This window comes from Carcharodon carcharias, chromosome 6 (genome assembly GCF_017639515.1).
Source record: "Carcharodon carcharias isolate sCarCar2 chromosome 6, sCarCar2.pri, whole genome shotgun sequence".
In the NCBI taxonomy this organism is placed as follows: domain Eukaryota; kingdom Metazoa; phylum Chordata; class Chondrichthyes; order Lamniformes; family Lamnidae; genus Carcharodon; species Carcharodon carcharias.
The window spans coordinates 75,138,045-75,157,723 of record NC_054472.1 but is presented as its reverse complement, the minus strand read 5'-3'; the positions used below and the strand labels follow the sequence as shown (position 1 = coordinate 75,157,723).

Here is a 19,679-nt window from a genome sequence, read left to right as displayed (position 1 = left end):
AGGGTGTAATTGGTACAAAGTTGCTGAGACAATCCAGTCTCACCTTCTCCAGAGCAGCAATCCTGTCCTCCCCAGCAATCTCGGCTGTAGCCTCCTCGAATTCACTCAGAGCTATTATGTCGGCCATGCCTACCCCAGTCTGTGCTTATTCCCTTCTGTTGTGTGCTAGCTTGTCCTGGATGAAGACAAAAGAAAGGCACGTGATGAGAAGGGATGCAGTATAGGTTGGGAAAGATCCATGCCTCCTATGTATGGTGAGCCCTCCCCAGCGGGTCTGAGGATGGAGAGTGCACATCATTGTAGATGGAACGGTGGTGATGTGATAGTTTCCATGAAACAGTCAATGGTGATATGGATCCCCTGCTAATGGTTATGTGAGATCTCTGAGTTGCCCTTTGATTACATCATGCCATGATGAAAGTTTGATATTGGAGGGAGTTGAAGGATGACGTACCCTGGTGGTGCGGATGAGATCATTCACCCTCTTCCTGCACTGGATGGCGTTTCAGGTGCGGTTGCCAGTCACGCTGACGTTCCCTGCGATGGCCTCCCAGGCCGGAAAAGTGAGGCCAGTATGCTTTCTGGAACCATCCCTGGGATATAGGATGTTGCTATGTGCCCGGACTCCTCTGATCAAGGCCTGGAGGGCCTCATGGCAGAAGCGGGGTGCAGCCTTCTTCTTTTGGCTTGAAGACATTTTCGTGCATGTCCTGGAGACAGGGTGAGCTGAAGAGAATAAGGTGTGTCTGTTCAGATGGCATATAAATATGCCACCTGGACCTTTGACCCCGCCAAGTAACAGTGGAGTGAGCAAATCAGCTCCCAGAGAGATACTCACCTCTGCATAATTAATGAGCTTCCAAGCATGAATCGGACACGATTTCCTGCCATTCCGAGCAGCAGGATACATGCCACAGAATCCGCCTGCAACTGCACTTGGGGCGGAATTTTTTGTGCCCGTTAACGGTGGGCGTGTTCGGCGGCGTGAGCAGACAATATGGCAAGAAGGCCAAAAACCAGTTTCACGACATCATGAAGCCAGTTTGCAATTGTCCACTCTGTCCGTCAACGGCGGGCCGTGTTTCCTGCCATCTGATGTCAGGAACCTCATTGTAATACATCTGCATATCATTGTAAGCGCAGCTTGCCAGAATCATCCCCCCCACATCAAATTTATCGCCCACGTTAGTGGTAAAACACGCTGGTGCACAAAACGTCTTTACAAGCATGAGGTGCAGAAATCAGGACTTACTGTCAGGGGCTTGCTCACATCACAGACATATGAGGAGCTGAAGATGCTAGAGCCCAACAGCAATGAGACCCTGAAGGAAGGCCTATCGCATGCTGGGTGGATTCTGATGGACATGGCTATACCAGGAAGCAGCTCACAGAGGGTGGAAAGTCACCATTGAGGGTCTGCTCAGTATCTTGGCCATGGTCTGTAAATAGATGATTGTCGAAGGGGTAGAGAGCATGGTCCAGCTGTGTTTGGGAGAGGAAGATATACCGGAGGGGGCGGGAGAAGAAAGTGTAGGACTAGAAGAGGAACGTGTGCTGGGGAGAAATGAGTTTGGGAGGGGGAAGCAATGGTGTTGGGGTGGGGTGAGGTTGGGAGGAGAGATGGAGTACGGGGGAGGAAGGACTAACAGGGAGAATACGGCAACTGGAGAGGTAGGTGTGAGGGGCCTATGAAAGTATAAGGGAAGGTGTCCAGAGGGGGGACGGGGTCTGGGGGGAAGAGAGGAAGGGGCCCGGCAGAGGGAAGGAGGAAGGTGTCTGGGGGCGTGGGTTAGGAGGAAAGAGTCCGGGGAGGTAGGAGGAAGGTGCCCGGGGGCGTAGGAGGGCAGGAGGAAGGAGTCCGCGGGCGTAGGAGGGCAGGAGGAATGAGTCCGGGAGTGGGAGGATGAAAGAGTCCGGGGTGGGGAAGGAGCAATGAGTCTGGGGAGGAAGGAGTAAAGTTGGTGGAAGAAGTCGGGAAGAGGGTGGGAGTAAGGCAGGAGGAAGTAGTCAGGAAGGGGGAAAGGGGTCTGGGGATGGGGGGAGAGAAGGAGTGCAGAAGCGGAGGTGGAGGAGTCACAATGAGGGGGAAGGAGTGAAGAGGTCCGGAGCTGGGGATGTCCCGGTGCATGTGCAAGAATAGTGTCTTTGGAGTCGATGACTGCCTCCTGGGGAGCGAACGGAAGGTGTGTGTGGTAGAAGGGAATGTGAGTTGATCGAGGACAGAGTGAGCCAGTAGGGTGGGAGTGTGAGGGTGTGACAGTATTAGTAGAAGGGACGCTGACAGTGGTTGGTGGAGGTAGGCACCGACCCTGGGGTGGGAAAGAGGAGGTCGGGGTGGTTAATGTGGATAGGGATGGGCTTTTTGGGGATGTAGCCACCGTGTACGTTCAACTGGATGTCGGAAAATAAAATGGTTGTGGCTGGTAGATGACAGTGGGGAGGTGGAAGGTGATGCCAGGGGCTTTGACAGTGATGGTTGAAAGGAAATGGGTGACTGGAGTAGGGGAAAGGACAGGGGACCTCAAGAAAAACTGGACCACCAAAATGCTTGTTAAATTGCAAGTGAAACAAGAGTCAGGTGCTGCAAGGGAGTGTGATCAGTGGGTGGGTGGAGATGCAGGTCAGCTCAGATAGACAACTGAAAGAGAACCCCCAGCAGGCAGCGTTAAAAATGCTCAGACATTGAGATGAATGTGATGGGGGAAGGATCCGCGTACGTGGGAGAGTGTTTGTACTGACACACACACAAACACCTCTCCCTCCAGAATCACTTGTGGGCTGGCTGCGTGCATCTGAACCGCTTGTGGGGTGGGTGGTGCAGGGGGCTGTCTCGCGAAGCTTGTACATGAAGCTGAAAGACACCATTACACATTATTCAAAGTGAATATATTTTCAGACTGTAAAGTGACAAAATGTGTTCACCCGTGCAACCAACTGTGAAAAGAATTTCTTAACCTCTGAATGCCTTAGACTTCTAGGTTCTGCCCTGACATCCACAGCAGGGGTGGAGATGGCCTGTGCAATGGTTGGCCCTGTTTACTCTGATACCTTCAGCATGGGTCCGCTGGAGCTCCAAGGCCTTGCGAGCCCCGGCTTGCTTTAGCTGTCCTCCTGTGGGCCAACTGCTCCCTCTGTGGTGACAGAGGATGAGGCTGAGGGGGTCATAGGCAAAGGGGACTCGGAGGCAGAGGACAACCACTGAAATTCCTGAGTGGATGAACCAGGGGTGTCCAGCAGCCGCTCCTCCTCCATTCGGGTGCCCAAGGGTCCCGGCCTGACTCCTTGAGGGGAAGGGGTACTTGGAGGGATGTCGAGGTGCCTCATTTGCCCCGTTGCATTGCCACTGAAGGAACTCACCCATGGCTACCATGATAGAGTGCAGGTCTGCGCGCATCTCTGCGTTCTTCTGGACCAGGGTCTCCATGGCGTCTGCCATCCTTCCCATCAAGATTTCCAAATGCGCACGTGGACACCACTTCATCCCAGAGTGGCAGACTGTTGGATCCAGTGCGCTTGGTTTGTTGGGGCTAAAGGATCCAGGTTGCATGCTTGTTTATTTACAAACTAAACAAAGCAGCTACACTTGTGTGCTTACAACTCAAACTCTTTCTACACTCTTTAGTGTCTAACTCAAGACCCTCCCATACAGAGGTAGCCCCCGCTACTCTGCTATTGGGTATTAAAATCATATGATCTTACATCACAATACTTGTCTTAAAGATATATTATATATCAGATTACTACATTCCTCCCCCTTACTGAAAATACATTTTACAATTTTTAAATACATCAAGTTATTTACACAGATCAATTATTTACAAAGTCAGTCTCTCTAGGGGTTTCCCTAGAAACGTCTCAGCTGTACAGCTTCTGAAGCTTGACTAAGAATCTGCCTTACTGAAGTACTCATCTGAGTATCTGATTCTTTTGTAGGTACCTGTAAATCTGTTTCTTCAACTCTTTCAGGTACAGTCAGCCTTTCAAACACATTTGTACTTGGTTGAGTTCTTTCAACAGGAGATGTGGATTCGGTCTCGAACACTGGTGGAATTACTTCTAGATATTTGGTTTCTCTTCTTCTTATGTGATCCACATGTCTCCTTATTAATCGATCTTCGACTTTCACGTGGTAGGAAAGAGGCCCCGTTACAGCACTTATTCCACCAAACAACCATGCTGGTCCTTCTCTAAAATTTTTCACAAATACTTTCTCTCCTACATTAAATGTTCTGTCCTGACTGTGACAGTCATGTCCAATTTTCTGACTTTCCTGCCTTCTTTCTCCCATCCCCCCCACGTTTGGCATAATTAGGCTAAGTCTCGATTGGAGATGGCGCTTCATCAACAAATCCGCAGGTGTGACACCTGTTGTCGAATGAGGGGTGGTTCTATAATGGAAAAGAAAACGTGCTAATTTAGTCGCTATAGAATCTCCAGATAATTTCTTCATACCAGATTTGAACATCTGAACTGCTCTCAGTAAGTCCTTTTGAAGAAGGGTGGTATGGAGATGTTTTCACATGAACAATACCGTTGAGGCTTGTAAATTGGTTAAATTCAGCACTTGTGAATACTGTTCCACCATCTGATACTAGCACTTCAGGTAGTCCATTTATAGCGAAACTTTGTCGTGGCTTGTCTATTGTTGCAGAAGATGTGGGCGACCTCACTTCGTATATGTCCATCCATTTCCCGCCCGCTACCACACAGTGCAAACCTGGGACAATTCTGCCCTTAGTTTCAAAAACAGAAAATTCTACCCATGCAGTGTGATCCAGGAAGATTTCAAGGGAAATTATAGCGCAGGCATTGTGCTGCAAGCTTCAGTTAAAATTATACTTAAACTTTCTGCATTGGATTCTTTTCAGGCTGAAAGCAATTATATCTGTAATATCAGTCTGTAGTTCACCATTGCTTAAAATCATGATATCTTGTTTGAGAGCAGAAACAATCACATAGTTTCTCTGTGGGCACAAGAGAACAACAGGGGAGAGCTGTAGGTTTCTTCCAAATAATAGAACTTCTCAAAGTCCAGTGTGTAATTGATGGTGCGTGCATAGCTTACATGCTCCTTTAGACAGGTATGCCCCTTGTTTGTATTGCAAGGGCTTCTACTCAATCAATATGCTCATCCCTGACCATACAGGATGCCCATGTTTTGCAACTGTCTGCTACACCGTAATTATTTGCATGAAATACCCACTACAACCTTGGCTCATGAGCCTTATGGAGCATCCATGACAGACAGTAAACAGGCAGTAGAGCGCGAATATAATGTGATGTTTGCGTTCACCACAGCCATCATTGACAAACATCTGTGGCATGTTTAAAGCAATGATTATGATATACTGAAGGATTAGAAAGTATTCTTCACTGCATCCTGTCTGCTTTCCGACGCATTTAAATTCGTTGGAAGAAGATGGCAGAATCAGATGAAGATGTTTCTATCTTGGGAGATAACAACATTGGGCAGAAAGATTAGGCATGTGCCTGACCCGATTGGATGCAAAATTGTGTGAGATGATGTCGGGCAAGCATCCCGATGTCATTCCGTACTCACGTGATATTTCGGTCAGCAGGTGCGTGCAAAAGTTGGAAGCGCGCCCACCGACAATTAAGAGGCCAATTAGTGTAATTAAAGTTGCAATTGCCTTCGATGTTTTCGTGGTCCATCCAACCTTACGGTTGGCAGACAGGCGAATTGTCCAAGCGAACTTTGCATTTTTCATGAAACCTCATCCAAGGCAGGATGAGGTTTCCGTTATTAAATTTTAAAAAATCTATGGACATATATACGTTCAGGTGACTGATTGTGATGTGTGGACGTTTTTTCCCTGATTTTAAAAGCTGTATTTAATGGTTTTAAAGCCTTCATCTCCCTGAGGCAGCTCTCTGCCTTCAGGGAGCTTTCATTCAGCGCCCGCCCTCCTCCCACACCCACTGAACATTTCAGCACCTGTTTCACGCTGGCTGGCTGTTAATTGGTGGATTGTTCCCCAGCTGATCCTGGGCCCACCGATCGTAGCTGTCCACTGACCTAAAAATGCTGCCCATTGTCTACCCTCCCCGCTAACAATTCCTGAGCTCTGGTTCATGGTGCATTTGATTTGTGAGTATGTGGTAGATACCAGTGATACCTGTTATTCTCTCAATTCAACCTGTGAATCTATCAAACAAGGAGTTGAATTGCATCATAAACGTTATGGGCAGGATTTTTAGACTCCGATAGGAATGAGTGCAGAAGCAAGCAGTGTGAAATTTCATACTGCCAACCAAAGTGGCGGTTTCATGTCACTCGTTCCTGCCCCAGTTATTTTGCTCAAGACAGGGTAAGGTGGGACCAACAACCCTTCCGATTTATTTCTCAGTGCATTGTCCGTGTTTCTACTTGGAGCTGGTGTACTTGGTCACCGCCTTGGTGCCCTCGGACACGGCATGCTTGGCCAGTTCCCCGGGCAGCAGCAGGCGCACGGCGGTCTGGATCTCCCGGGAGCTGATGGTGCTGCGCTTGTTGTAATGGGCCAGGCGGGTGGCCTCGCTGGCGATGCGCTCGAAGATGTCATTGACGAACGAGTTCATGATGCTCATGGCCTTGGAGGAGATGCCAGTGTCCGGGTGCACCTGCTTCATCACCTTGTAGATGTAGATGGAGTAGCTCTCCTTCCTGGATCTCTTCCTCTTCTTGCCGCACTTGGGCGGCGTTTTCTTGATGATTTTTTTCGCGCCCTTCTTAGCCGCTCCTGTTGCCTTTTTCTCGTCAGCCATCACCACCCTCAACGCGCAACGAGTTTGTTGCCAGCTCATTAAGATCCAGTATTGAATTATGGTGGTGGTGCTCATGATGAATCAGAAACAGTCCTGGTGCAAGAAAGCACCAATACAGCAGAGAACCAAACATTGCTGGATTGTGAAATTAGGTAAGCCCATGAAAGGGAGCATGGCTGAGAGGGACACACATCCATCAGACCAGGTGCCATCAGGTAGCAGAGCGATTGGCCTGTAGGTGCTTTTTCAGTGGAGGGGATCAGACAAGGAGACATGTAATGTAGTAGTACCAGGAAGATTTATTAAGCAACAAAAGTTATACTTAACGAAAAAGGTCAGCCAATATCTCAGACAAGGTAGTTCTTGCTTCTTGGGAAATTTCAGCAGGTCTGACAGCATCTGCGGAGAGGAACAGTTAATGTTTCGAGTCCGTATGACTCATCAACAGAACTAAGGACAATTAGAAAAGAGGTGAAATATAAGCTGGTTTAAGCGGGGGGTGGGGGGGTGGGGAGGGGGGACAAGTAGAGCTGGATAGAGGGCCAGTGATAGGTGGAGATAACCAAAAGATGTCATAGACAAAAGGACAAAGAGGTGTTAAACCTGGTGATATTATCTAAGGAATGTGATAATAAAGGTACAGATAGCCCTAGTGGGGGTGGGGTGGGGGTAAGGGATCGAAATAGGCTGAAAGGCAAAGATAAAACAATGGATAGAAATACATTTAAAAATAATGGAAATAGGTGGGAAAAGAAAAATCTATATAAATTATTGGAAAAAAGGGGGATCGGAAAGGGGGTGGGGATGGAGGAGAGAGCTCATGATCTATAAGTGTTGAACTCAATATTCAGTCCGGAAGGCTGTAAAGTACCTAGTCAGAAAATGAGGTGCTGTTCCTCCAGTTTGCATTGAGCTTCACTGGAACAATGCAGCAGGCCAAGGACGGACTTGTGGGTATGAGAGCAGGGTGGAGTGTTGAAATGGCAAGCGACAGGGAAGTCTGGCTTATGCTTGTGGACAGACCGAAGATGTGCCGCAAAGACGTCACCCAGTCTGCGTTTGGTCTCTTCAATGTAGAGGAAATCGCACTGGAAACAGCAAATGCAGTAGACTATATTGAAGGAAGTGCAAGTGAAATGCTGCTTCACTTGAAAGGAGTGTTTGGGCCCTTGGAAAGTGAAGAGAAGGCAAGTAAAGGGACAGGTGATGCACCTTCTGCGGTTGCATGGGAAGGTGCCGTGGGAGGGGGTTGAGGTGTAGGGGGTGATGGAGGAGTGGACCAGGGTGCCACGGAGGGAACGATCCCTGCGGAATGGTGCCAGGGGCGGTGAAGGGAAGATGTGTTTGGTGGTGGCATCATGCTGGAGTTGGCGGAAATGGTGGAGGATGATCCTTTGAATGCGGAAGCTGGTGAGGTGATAAGTGAGGACAAGGGGGACCCTATCATGGTCCTGGGAGGGAGAGGAAGGTGTGAGGGCGGATGTGCGGGAGATGGGGCCAGACATGGTTGAGGGCCCTGTCAACGACCGTGGGTGGAAAATCTCGGTCAAGGAGAAAGGAAGACATGTCAGAGGAACTGTTTTTGAAAGGTACATCATCAGAACAGATGCGACGGAGGTGAAGAAACTGAGAGAATGGGATGGACTCCTTACAGGAAGCGGTGTATGAAGAGCTGTAGTCGAGGTAGCTGTGGGAGTCGGTAGGCTTGTAATGAATATTGGTGGACAGTCCATAACCAGAAATTGAGACAGAGGTCAAGGAAGGTAAGGCAAGTGTCAGAGATGGACCATGTGAAAATGATGGAGGGGTGGAAATTGGAAGCAAAATTAATAAATTTTTCCAGGTCCAGATGAGAGCATGAAGCAGCATCGAAGCAATCATCGATGTACCGGAGAAAGAGTGTGGGAGGGGGCCGCAGTAGGACTGGAACAAGGAATGTTCCGCATACCCCATAAAGAGACAGGCATAACTGGGGCCCATGCGGGTACACATAGCTGCACCTTTTATTTGGAGGAAGTGAGAGGAGTTTATGGAGAAATTGTTCAATGTGAGAACAACTTCACCAGATGGAGGAGAGTAGTGGTGGATGGGGATTGTTCAGGCCTCTGTTCGAGGAAGAAACTGAGAGCGATCAGACCATCCCAGTGGGGGATGGAGATGAAGAGGGATTGGATGTCTGTGCTGAAAAGGAGGCGGTTGGGGCCAGGGAACTGGAAATTGTTGATATGATGTGGGGTTTCAGAGGAATCATGGATGTAGGTGGGAAGGGACTGGACAAGGGGAAAGAGAATGGAGTCAAGATGTCCAATCTCTCTACACCTCCATCTCCTTAAACTCCTCTCACTTCCTCCAAATAAAAGGTGTGGCTATGGGTACCCGCATGCGCCCCAGTTATCCCTGTCTCTTTATGGGGTATGTGGAACATTCCTTGTTCCAGTCCTACTCCGGCCCCCTCCCACAACTCTTTCTCCGGTACATCAATGATTGCTTTGGTGCTGCTTCATGCTCTCGTCTGGATCTGGAAAAATTTATTAATTTTGCTTCCAATTTCCACCCCTCCATCATTTTCACATGGTCCATCTCTGACACTTCCCTTACCTTCCTTGACCTGTCACATTTTCTGGTGATAGACTGTCCACCAATATTCATTACAAGCCGACCGACTCCCACAGCTACCTCGACTACAGCTCCTCACACCCTGCTTCCTGTAAGGACTCCATCCCATTCTCTCAGTTCCTTCACCTCTGTCGCATCTGTTCTGATGATGCCTCTTTCAAAAACAGTTCCTCTGATATGTCCTCCTTCTTCCTTAACTGAGGTTTTCCACCCACGGTTGACAGGGCCCTCAACTGTGTCCGGCCCATCTCCCGCGCATCCGCCCTTACACCTTCATCTCCCTCCCAGAACCAGGATAGGGTCCCCCTTGTCCTCACTTATCACCCCACCAGCCTCTGCATTCAAAGGATCATCCTCCACCATTTCCGCCAACTCCAGCATGTTGCCACCACCAAATACGTCTTCCCTTCACCCTCCCAGGCAGCATTCTGCAGGGATTGTTCCCTCTGGGACACCCTGGTCCACTCCTCCATCACCCCCCACACCTCAACCTCCTCCCATGCAACCGCAGAAGGGCAACACCTGCCCCTTTACTTCCCCTCTCCTCACTTTCCAGGGCCCAAACACTCCTTTCAAGTGAAGCAGCATTTCACTTGCACTTCCCTCAATTTAGTCTACTGCATTTGCAGCTCCCAATGCGGTTTCCTCTACATTGGAGAGACCAAACGCAGACTGGGTGACCGCTTTGGGATTTCCATTTTGATTAACGATCTCTGGATGAACCTTACCTCCAGCATCCAAGAATAAGATCCTAGGTATGTATCCTCCATCTGGGCTAAAGACTGAATCATTTGGCTCCTCCTCATCCTCCGGTCTGTCTGCAAGCATGACCCAGACCTCCCTGTCGCTTGCCATTTCAACACTCCACCCTGCTCTCATGCCCACATGTCCATCCTTGGCCTGCTGCATTGTTCCAGTGAAGCTCAACGCAAACTGGAGGAACAGCACCTCATCTTCCGACTAGGCACTTTACAGCCTTCTGGACTGAATATTGAGTTCAACAATTTTAGATCATGAACTCTCTCCTCCATCCCCACCCCCTTTCCGATTTCCCTTTTTTGCAATAATTTATATAGATTTTTCATTTCCCACCTATTTCCATTATTTTTAAATGTATTTCCATCCATTGTTTTATCTTTGCCTTTTAGCCTTTTGCAATCCCTTCCCCCCACCCTACCCCCACTAGGGCTATCTGTACCTTTATTATCAAATTCCTTAGATAATATCACCAGCTTCAACACCTCTTTGTCCTTTTGTCTATGACATTTTTTGGTTATTTCCACCTATCACTGGCCCTCTATCCAGCTCTACCTGTCCCACTCCCGCTTAAACCAGCTTATATTTCACCTCTTTTCTATTTTTCCTTAGTTCTGTTGAAGAGTCATACAGACCCGAAACGTTAACTGTGTTCCTCTCCGCAGATGCTGTCAGACCTGCTGAGTTTTTCCAGGTATTTTTGTTTTTGTTTTGGATTTCTAGCATCCGCAGTGTTTTTGCTTTTATCTTAGTTCTTGCTTTTTGCTGACTTTGGCAGCTACAGATTGCTGGTCGTGATTTCTGTTCTGCTTTCTCTCCCTCTGCCATCTTCAAAGTTTGTACACTGAACCTGTTTTGCTGTTTGTATATGTTTCTGCAGCTAAAGCCCTTGCTGTGTTCTAATATAGGCATCACACATTTGATCTTACTATTCCATTTGTCAGTAGTCACAGACCCGTGAACAAGATATTCTCAAAAATTAAACAGTTTATCCTTAACTTTCTCCTGTATAACAATTTGCTGGACTTAATAATCCTTGCACCCATTTATTTACAGCCCCAGAGCCTATACAGTTCAAAGCATAACCTTTGTGAACATGTGTCCTCTTTTTGCCAGTCACACTATCAATTCACATTACAGTCTGACTTCAATTTGACTTAAGTCACACAGGCCATATGTCGTTCACGTACATTTAAAATTAACCTTTCATCTAGCAGGAACTCAAGCAAAATACGAAATACAGAAAAAAGGAATTAATGGCGCACAAAGTATTATAAAAGTATATAAAAAAGGTACAAAAAGTCTAAAAATGCTCCCATTTCCTACAGCAATCATGCGACCATAAGAGGTGGGGTGGAGGTGAGGGTCCAGAAATAATCGTGAGTGCAGCTAAGTGCAAGCAAGGCAACAGCTGGATATAAGATTTAAGTTTCCAGATATTGGGTTGAGTAGCGATGAGGATCAGCAGCCTCAGCAGAAGATGCAGAGCCCCAAGCATGAGGAGGGCAGAGGAGAGGAGCGAGGGGCAGGAAGGCAATGGAGGCCATACCTGTAGCACTGTGTGTACCGCCAACAAAGGAATTAACTGGACATATGGAGAACCAGTGCCACAATGGGTGGCACCTAGATAGGTATATGGTCACTCAGATTGTGTTCTCGTAGAGGAAGACCTCACATGTTGCAGTACTGCCTGCCCATGCCCTGCCTTAACTATCAAAGTAACTGTGTCCATGAATTTCTTCGCCTCTAGATCCATTCAAAGATTAGCTGCGGACCATGGTCACATCTCTCCAGCAGCAACACGCCATTGCATCTTGCAGGACACTGATGCCCTTTTTGCAAAAGCTAGACTGCTATGGAGCAGACCATCAGGCTTCTGAAACTGATTGGACTGTTGGGTAACACCCTGCAGTACACTCCTGCAAGGATCTCGCAAATTGTGGTGGTCCGCTGCGCTCTCCATATAATGACCCTCCCAGAAAGGCGTGGACTTTGAAGAAGCCCTGGAAAGGCACTGCTCATTGGAGGAAGAAGAGGAGGATGAAGAAGAAGATGCAGGGCAGAATGGTGCCCAGACTGTGCAGGGAGGCTGCCAGGGCTGGTGCAGCTCTCATTAGAATAGCATGGACGCCAGGAAATATCTCATCCAGGCACATTTCGCCTGAGTGCTTCCCACATTGCACCCCACAGTACCTCATGTTCTAGAACTCACTTTGAGCTGCCTTCCATTGAAGAGGTAGCTTTGAATAGATACATTCTTAATGCCAATGCACGATGTGTAACTTTCCAGCGATCTCACGGTTCCTCTTCAAAGACCATTGCTTCCCTTCACCATTTCACTCTTTTTGGGCTTTGCCATTAAAGAATGGAAACTCACACATATGGATTCGTGTGTTAATATTTACATTGTTAGCAAGAAGTAACACAGTGCACATTAACAAGTAAACTCCAGTGAACACCCAGTGCTCTGTCTGATTTCATAGCCTCCAGTCTTGACCACCTCCACGTGGCCACGGATGAAGGGGAGAAAGCCTGCTCAATTGTGTATATTAATGACCTAGACTTGATTATACAGGGCACTGTTTCAAAATTTTTAGATATCACAAAACATGGAAGTATTGTTAACTGTGAGGAGGGTAGTGATAGACTTGAAGATGACATAGACAGGCTCGTGGTATGGACGAACAACATTTAAAAGCGAGAAATGAGAAGTGATATATTTTGGCAGATATGAGAGAGGCAATGTCAAATAAAAGGTATAATTCTAAAGGGGCTGCAGGAACAGACAGACCTGGGCGTATATGTACACAAATTGTTTAAAGCGGCAGACTGAGGAAGTGGTTAAAAAGGCATATGGAATTCTGGGCTTTATAGAGGTATACAGTACAAAAGCAAGGAAGTTATGATGAAATAAGAACAAAAAATGTAGGAAAAAGTCAGCAAGTTAGGCAACATCTGTGTGGAAAAACAGTGTTAAAGTTTCAGGTCGATGACCTTTCATCATGAATTTTGATGAAAAGTCATTGACCCAAAATGTTGACTCTGTTTCTCCCCACAGATGCTGCCTGACTTGCTGAGTTTTTCCAGCATTTTTTGTTCTTATTTCAGATTTCCAGCATCCACAGTATTTTGCTGGTGAAACTTTATAAAACACTTGTTGGGCTCTACTGGAGTATTGTATCCAATTTTGGGCTTTGCACTTTAGGAAGGATGTGAAAGCTTTACGAAGGATGCAGGAAAGATTTACAAGAATGATTTTAGGTATGAGGGTCTTCAGTTACTTAGAAAGATTGGAGAAGCTGGGGTTATTCTCCTTGGTGAAGGGGAGGTTGAGCAGAGATTTGATCGAGGTGTTCAAAATCATGAGGGGTCAAGACAGAGTGGATAAAGAGAAACTGTTCCCATTGGCAGAAAGGATGTGAACCAGATGGCACAGATTTAAGGTGATTGGAAAAAGAACCATTGGCGCCATAAGAAAAATCATTTTTTATGCAACAAGTGGTTAGGATCTGGAATGTACTGCATGAGAGGCAGATTCAGTTGTGACATACAAAAGGGAATTGAATGAGTAACTAAATTAAAATAGCTGGGTAGTGGGACTAGCTGAGTAGCTCTTGCAGAGAGCTGGCATGTACACAACAGGCCGAATGGCCTCCTGTGCTTCAACCATTCTATAATTCTAAGCAATCTATTATTACTTTCTATAGTCAGCATATGCAGTTTCATTTTCAGAATCAAATCTTTCATCTAGGCTGCAGCTTCTCTCCAACAGGCTGGCTGTTACAAAGAAATCATTGGTAACTAAGGATGTGTGCCTTCTGATAAATCTTTCATTAACACACTATGCAATGCAAATGGTACTCTTCTATCGCAGGAATAGACATCCATTGGATTTTCTACTTTGTGAAGTCTCTTTGCTTTGTAGTATCAGTTAGTTTCTTAATATACACTTGAATTCTTATCCTGTTGTAGCACATACTGCAGCCATTTCAGTTAATTTTACATTCCAATGATACAATTTGGGGAACACCTATTTTGTGGTATGTGGAAAATCAAATCAATATGATGGCCTCCTAAACTGGGATGTAAATTTGGTGCAATGTAGCAAATTAATAAACTCCAGATACTTGTATTAGACTTTGGAATTTTATATATTCTTTTTTCCCTCTGCCTTTTAACCATCTCAGAATCCATCTTTTTAAATGTTGATCACTCTTCTGATTTCTCCTTATGTGTCATTGTGTGTTGTATATGTAAGTCTATTTATTTATTTAATTCCCTCTGTAAAGTGCTCGGGGTATTTCCTACATTAAAAAAGCAATATTTCTGTATTCTGTTATTTCTGTAGTGCCTGATTTTCTTCAGGACCTTGATATTTATCTAAAATTGTTAAATTTGGGTAGAATGTGCAATCCTATCTATTTACCTATATTCTCACAAATTGAAAGTGCATCATTTAATTTAGCAGCAAAGAGGTTTTTTTTAAGTTTACTATTTTGACCGAACTTAATTATTTTTATTTGTCTATATTATTTGTTCTACAAAATCAAGAGTGGCTATCTAAAAACAGGTGGTTTGTTGAATGCAATTCTTGCCATTTATCAGGTGAAAATCCTTCAGTTAGCATAAAAAGCCACTGCAACTGGTCTACTCTTTTGTCTTTGGCTACTCTTAAAGAGAAGGGCTCAAAATTCCTGAGGTGGTGGAAGGCACAATGTAAATTGATCTCCTGTGGGGATTGGGCAATAAGAATTTGAGACAGAACCCAAATTCACTAAGTTTGCATTCCATTTACTCGCCAACAAAAATTCTTAAGAGGAGCAGGGCAAATCTTCCAGTGTTTGGAGTGGGCCCAACCTACCCAGCGATTTTGCCCAGACCACTCTTAGGTTCAGTGATGTCAATTCTGCCAAGAGCAGGCATAAGTCCCATACAAGCCCCCTTTGAAATCCACACAGAGCTTTCAGAGATAAGGAAATCAATTATAAGGGGAATTGATTATCACTGATTGCAGTTGATTCCCATCAGGGAAAAACTAAAGAAATGTTGGTTCTGTCGAAAGGTCATGAGGACTCGAAACGTCAACTCTTTTCTTCTCCGCCGATGCTGCCAGATGTGCTGATTTTTTCCAGGTAATTCTGTTTTTGTAAAGAAATGTTAGTGTTGTTTTTGGCCAGATAAGGCATTCTGGCCCCCTCCATCAGAGAAGCAGAGTGCTGCTCCGGTCTTCTGTCGATCATTTGTACCCAGATTTTCACAGCATTGAAAGAACTACGGAGCCAATTAAAAATGGCAGGTGGAACCCAATTCTGTGATTCCAGCCCCCACTCCTAATTTTCACTGTGCGGGATAAGGGTGACTCTGTCCTGCACCATTGTGATGGTAGGCATCTCTGTTACAATTCCCAGCTGAGGTTATCCCTGGACAAGCCTAATCAGAGAGTTGAACCCAGCTTGATAGATCCTAACTTTTATTTATTTGTTTAGATACGTGGAAAGTAACTACCGCATGGAGTCATAGGAGTCAGCTGACGAACTTTTAACAAACAAATTTATTAACAAGAAAAGATGAACTATATTACAATACTCCTTCACCCACAACTATACCTTTACAGATATATATAGATTTGTAAGGATAACACAAGTTACAAGAGCTATTTTATACTCTATTGCACACAGTAAGCACACAGTCAATGTAAATCTATGGCACCCTGTGGTCAGACACACCACACTCTGACCTCAAGTGACAGATGTCACCTCAACCAGATGCTATGGATGTCTCCTCAACTCCCCTCAGAAACTTGTCACACTATGAACCAACCAGTCTCATGAATTCCATCCTTCACATGAGTGTTTCCAATCTCCACCCTTCAAGACCCCGCCTTGGAATATTCTCCCAAACCGACGCTTTCTCTCTGACGCCTTCTGTAAGGGTTCACCTCCCGGGTTTCGAACTCTCCTGCTGATACTCCTCTTCCTTGGGACACCACATGCATCCAAGCTGTCCTCTGCACACACTGTTTCTCTGACTCAGCCATCAACAATATACCATTGCTTCACATGCCCATAGCAAAGAGTTACAGACCTTCAGTTATCTCTATGGACCTTCTTGCAAGCTGTTCTCGCTTTAAATCTGCTTTCTGCAGCTTTTGTATTTTAAATCTGAAACTTGGAGCCTTTCTCTTTGCCCTCCATTCTTAACTTCACTTAACAGGATCCTTCCCCAGGTTCCAGTCCTTCCTTTGATTAGAAGGTCTTCTTTGGACTTCCCACCTTCCACTCCCCTGGAGTTTTGGGTTTTTTTCTTTAGCTTGGGACTGGCTATCTATCCCCTTTTGCTCCAGCCTCTCCTGGCAGCAATGTTCAGAACCAACTGCACTCAAACAGCTTCCAAAACAACTGCTGTTTCTCTCCTTCTGTATGTGTGTCTGTGGGAAGGATCTGCCTCTCTGGGCCCCTGTTGCTTTACAACAGTCCAATCCTTGTACCCTTGTATATTTACTTTCTCTCTAGGGGTCGTAAAACTCCGCATTAAAAATGAAAACACCTTTTTAAAAGGAAATTCAAACTTAATTTGACGTTTCTTAACACAGATTCAAAAATACAAATCAAACTTAAAATTTAAAGCTAAAACTCATTCCTAACGCCCACAAGTACCAATATAACTTACTTAAACAATCTCTATTTCCTAGCAATCTCCTTGCCCCATGCAATTTTCATGGAGTTGGCCCAGCTTCTCCATGCTTTGTGGTTCACGGATCTCAGTGGAGTCTGAATTCAGGAACCTTTTGAAAGGTAAGGTCAAAAGGTCTGACCTGTGCCCCGCCCACAACCCCCCATGCCCCTACCATTCCAACTCAGTGCCAACTCATATCCCCCACACACGCCAATGACCTCTTACAGCCCCCATGCCAACTTACAAACCTTCAATGCCCAATTGCCCATTGAACACTTTGGACAGACCCAATGAGCCATTTGTTACAATGGCATGTGGGGAATGGTCAGAACAAAACCACCCATTCATAAATTTTCTTTGCAAAAAAAATGCTGCTCCTACAACCACAAAAGTGTCTAAGTCAGAAAGACCTTTAAAGTATCATAACAGAGGTTTCAAACACTTAACACCGCTTAATCTTGTGCACATTAACATTGAGAAATTGACAACAGAGATCACAGAAAAAATTATTATAACCACTTAAAGATGTCAATTAGGCAAAGTTAGCAGCTCTCTCCAGTTGTCAAAACAGAACCTCACTGAGACAATCCTGTTATGAGTCTGAGCTCTCAGCGATTTAACTTTTCCATTTCCTTTTGGGAAATTTTCTGACTCAGGCTGCCTACCTCAGTAGCAAATATCCGGGCCCTGGACCTCTGTTACATGCTCGATAAACATGGGACATTTTTTTTGTGGATGATACTGGAAAGATTGTATTTATTGTCCATCTCTAGTTGCCCTGAGAAGATGGAAGTCATCCTGCTCCTTGAAATGTTGTTTTTCTTAAATAGTTCAGGTTTTAGTATTACACCAGGATTTCATATGTTCTTGTTCAACCTGAGTCAGAGTCTAGGGAAGGGGAAAGCTTTAGTATACAGGGAGTGAAGTTTGTGACCAGCACTGAAAATCATGGTTCCTAACTTCCTAATGTTCAGTTGAAGGAAGTTGCGGTTCATCCAAGACATTTCATCAGATGGACAGCTAGAAACCACAGAAACCATTAAAAGATTGTGAGAACTTATGAAGAGATAGAATTGTGCATTATTAGCATATCTATGGAAGCTAACCGCATGCCTGTGAATGATGTCACTGAGCAGCAGCGTATATCTGGGGAAAAGATGGATGCCAAAATCGATTCTTAGGGGAATTCTGGAATGACAGTGCAGGAGAGGCAGAGCAACCATTGCAAGAGAAGTATTTGCTTCATCCAGATAAGTAGGAGGGAAACCAAGGAATGCCTTTGACCAGAGCAGGCTCACTGTTATGACATGTGTAGAGGCAGGATTGAAGGAATTTAAAAAGGAAATTCCTGGAGATAGATGAACTGCATTGGATGGTGATGATGCACTGCAAAATATTAGAGAAGAATAAGATGATAGTTGAGAAGACAACTGAGTTGAGGGTAGATTTTCTGATAAAAGCATAATGACATTGAATTTGAAGGGAAGGGAAATGATATGCAAATTAAATCATTAATATTGCCAATGAACATGGGGTCAGAAGTGGATGACCAGGATTTGGGTGGACAACGAATTAAGGAAACAAGAGTAGGACTCATGGAAAATATGAGTTTGAAGAGGCCAAGGCAATTGTAGAGAAACTGTAAAGTGATGTGTTTGGAGCTTTATTGATTGGGAAATTTTGACGATGACAGAAGTAAAGGAGGAGAGGTAAGTTGTGAGTTAGTGGTGCCAGCTGCAGAGATGATTTTAATGCTAGAGACAAAAATATCTATGTGCTCTTTATATTTGATATTGGAGGCTAGAGTGGAAGGGACAGGGGAGAATGATTTGAAGTGGAGAAGGGAAGCCAATGATTGCCTTTGCCCTCTAGCATGATTTAGTCTCATGGAAAATTGTGAAATTGAATTAAATAAATAAAGATGCACTCTGGGCATCTCATGGAAGGACAAAATCATGAACGTGACAATCCTCTCAAAGGCACACCTCCCAAGTATGTAGACACTCATCAATCAGAGGCGACCACTGGCTCGGGCATATTAATGGGATGGAAGACAGTCGCATACCTAAGGATTTTCTGTGTGACAAGGTAGCCAGAGTCAGACGACCGATAGGATGCTCAAAGCTCAGCTTCAAGGATGCTTGCAAGCTTGACATGCAGGCCTTAATAATTGAGTCTTGTACCTGGGAGACACATGCCAATGGTAGAGGAGAATGATGACATCATCTCTTGGCAGGTGTATGCCACCATGACGATCTGTGACTACTCTTTTGCCAATTTTGTCCAGATTCCAAGAACAAATTAAAAATTGAGACACAGTAAAGTTTGATTTGGTTGAACCAGATCGATAGATTTTGATGAGACTGGTTAAATTTGATTTTGCATTTCTCTGATTTAATGGAGTGAATATACTGGGGAATCAAAGGATTCAGATGGATTAAATGATTATTTTGTAGGGAAAAAAGGCATCAAAGATGGAAGAAAGAGAAGATGTAGTCAGTCAACAGCAGCAGTCAAGGCAACAAGAGAGGGAATTGAGGGCTCAGAATAAGTCTTCTCTTCCTTACTTACATGCTACTTCTGTGCAACATCATCCAAAGCCATGGGATCAGATTCCACACCTCTGCCGATGAAACCCAGCTATACTTCTCTTAATTGCTTCATTTCTTTTGTGATATCAGACTACTTGAACATCATTCAGTTATGGAACATAACTTTCTGAGCTAACTTTGGGAAGACTGAAAGCATGTCCCACTGACTTAATTTGCCTTTTAGCCAGTGTCTTAGGCTGAACCAGACTTGGTATCCTATTTGATCATGAGCTTTGATCATCTTTATCAAAAAGCCCACCAATTTATGTCTCTGTT

The 19,679-nt window shown here is 45.2% G+C and overlaps 2 protein-coding genes across 2 annotated transcripts in view; one reads left to right on the top strand and one right to left on the bottom strand.

Annotated features, from left to right (window-relative positions):
* The window catches only part of LOC121278803 (polyamine-modulated factor 1-binding protein 1-like), a 357,653-nt gene that overhangs the window by 17,241 nt on the left and 320,733 nt on the right, over positions 1-19,679 (top strand). The gene's annotated exons all lie outside the window — the stretch shown is intronic.
* Positions 6,385-6,765, bottom strand: LOC121279310 (histone H2B type 1-B-like). Its single transcript, XM_041190455.1, has one exon. It carries the CDS (start codon positions 6,763-6,765, stop codon positions 6,385-6,387), a length of 381 nt encoding a protein of 126 aa, XP_041046389.1.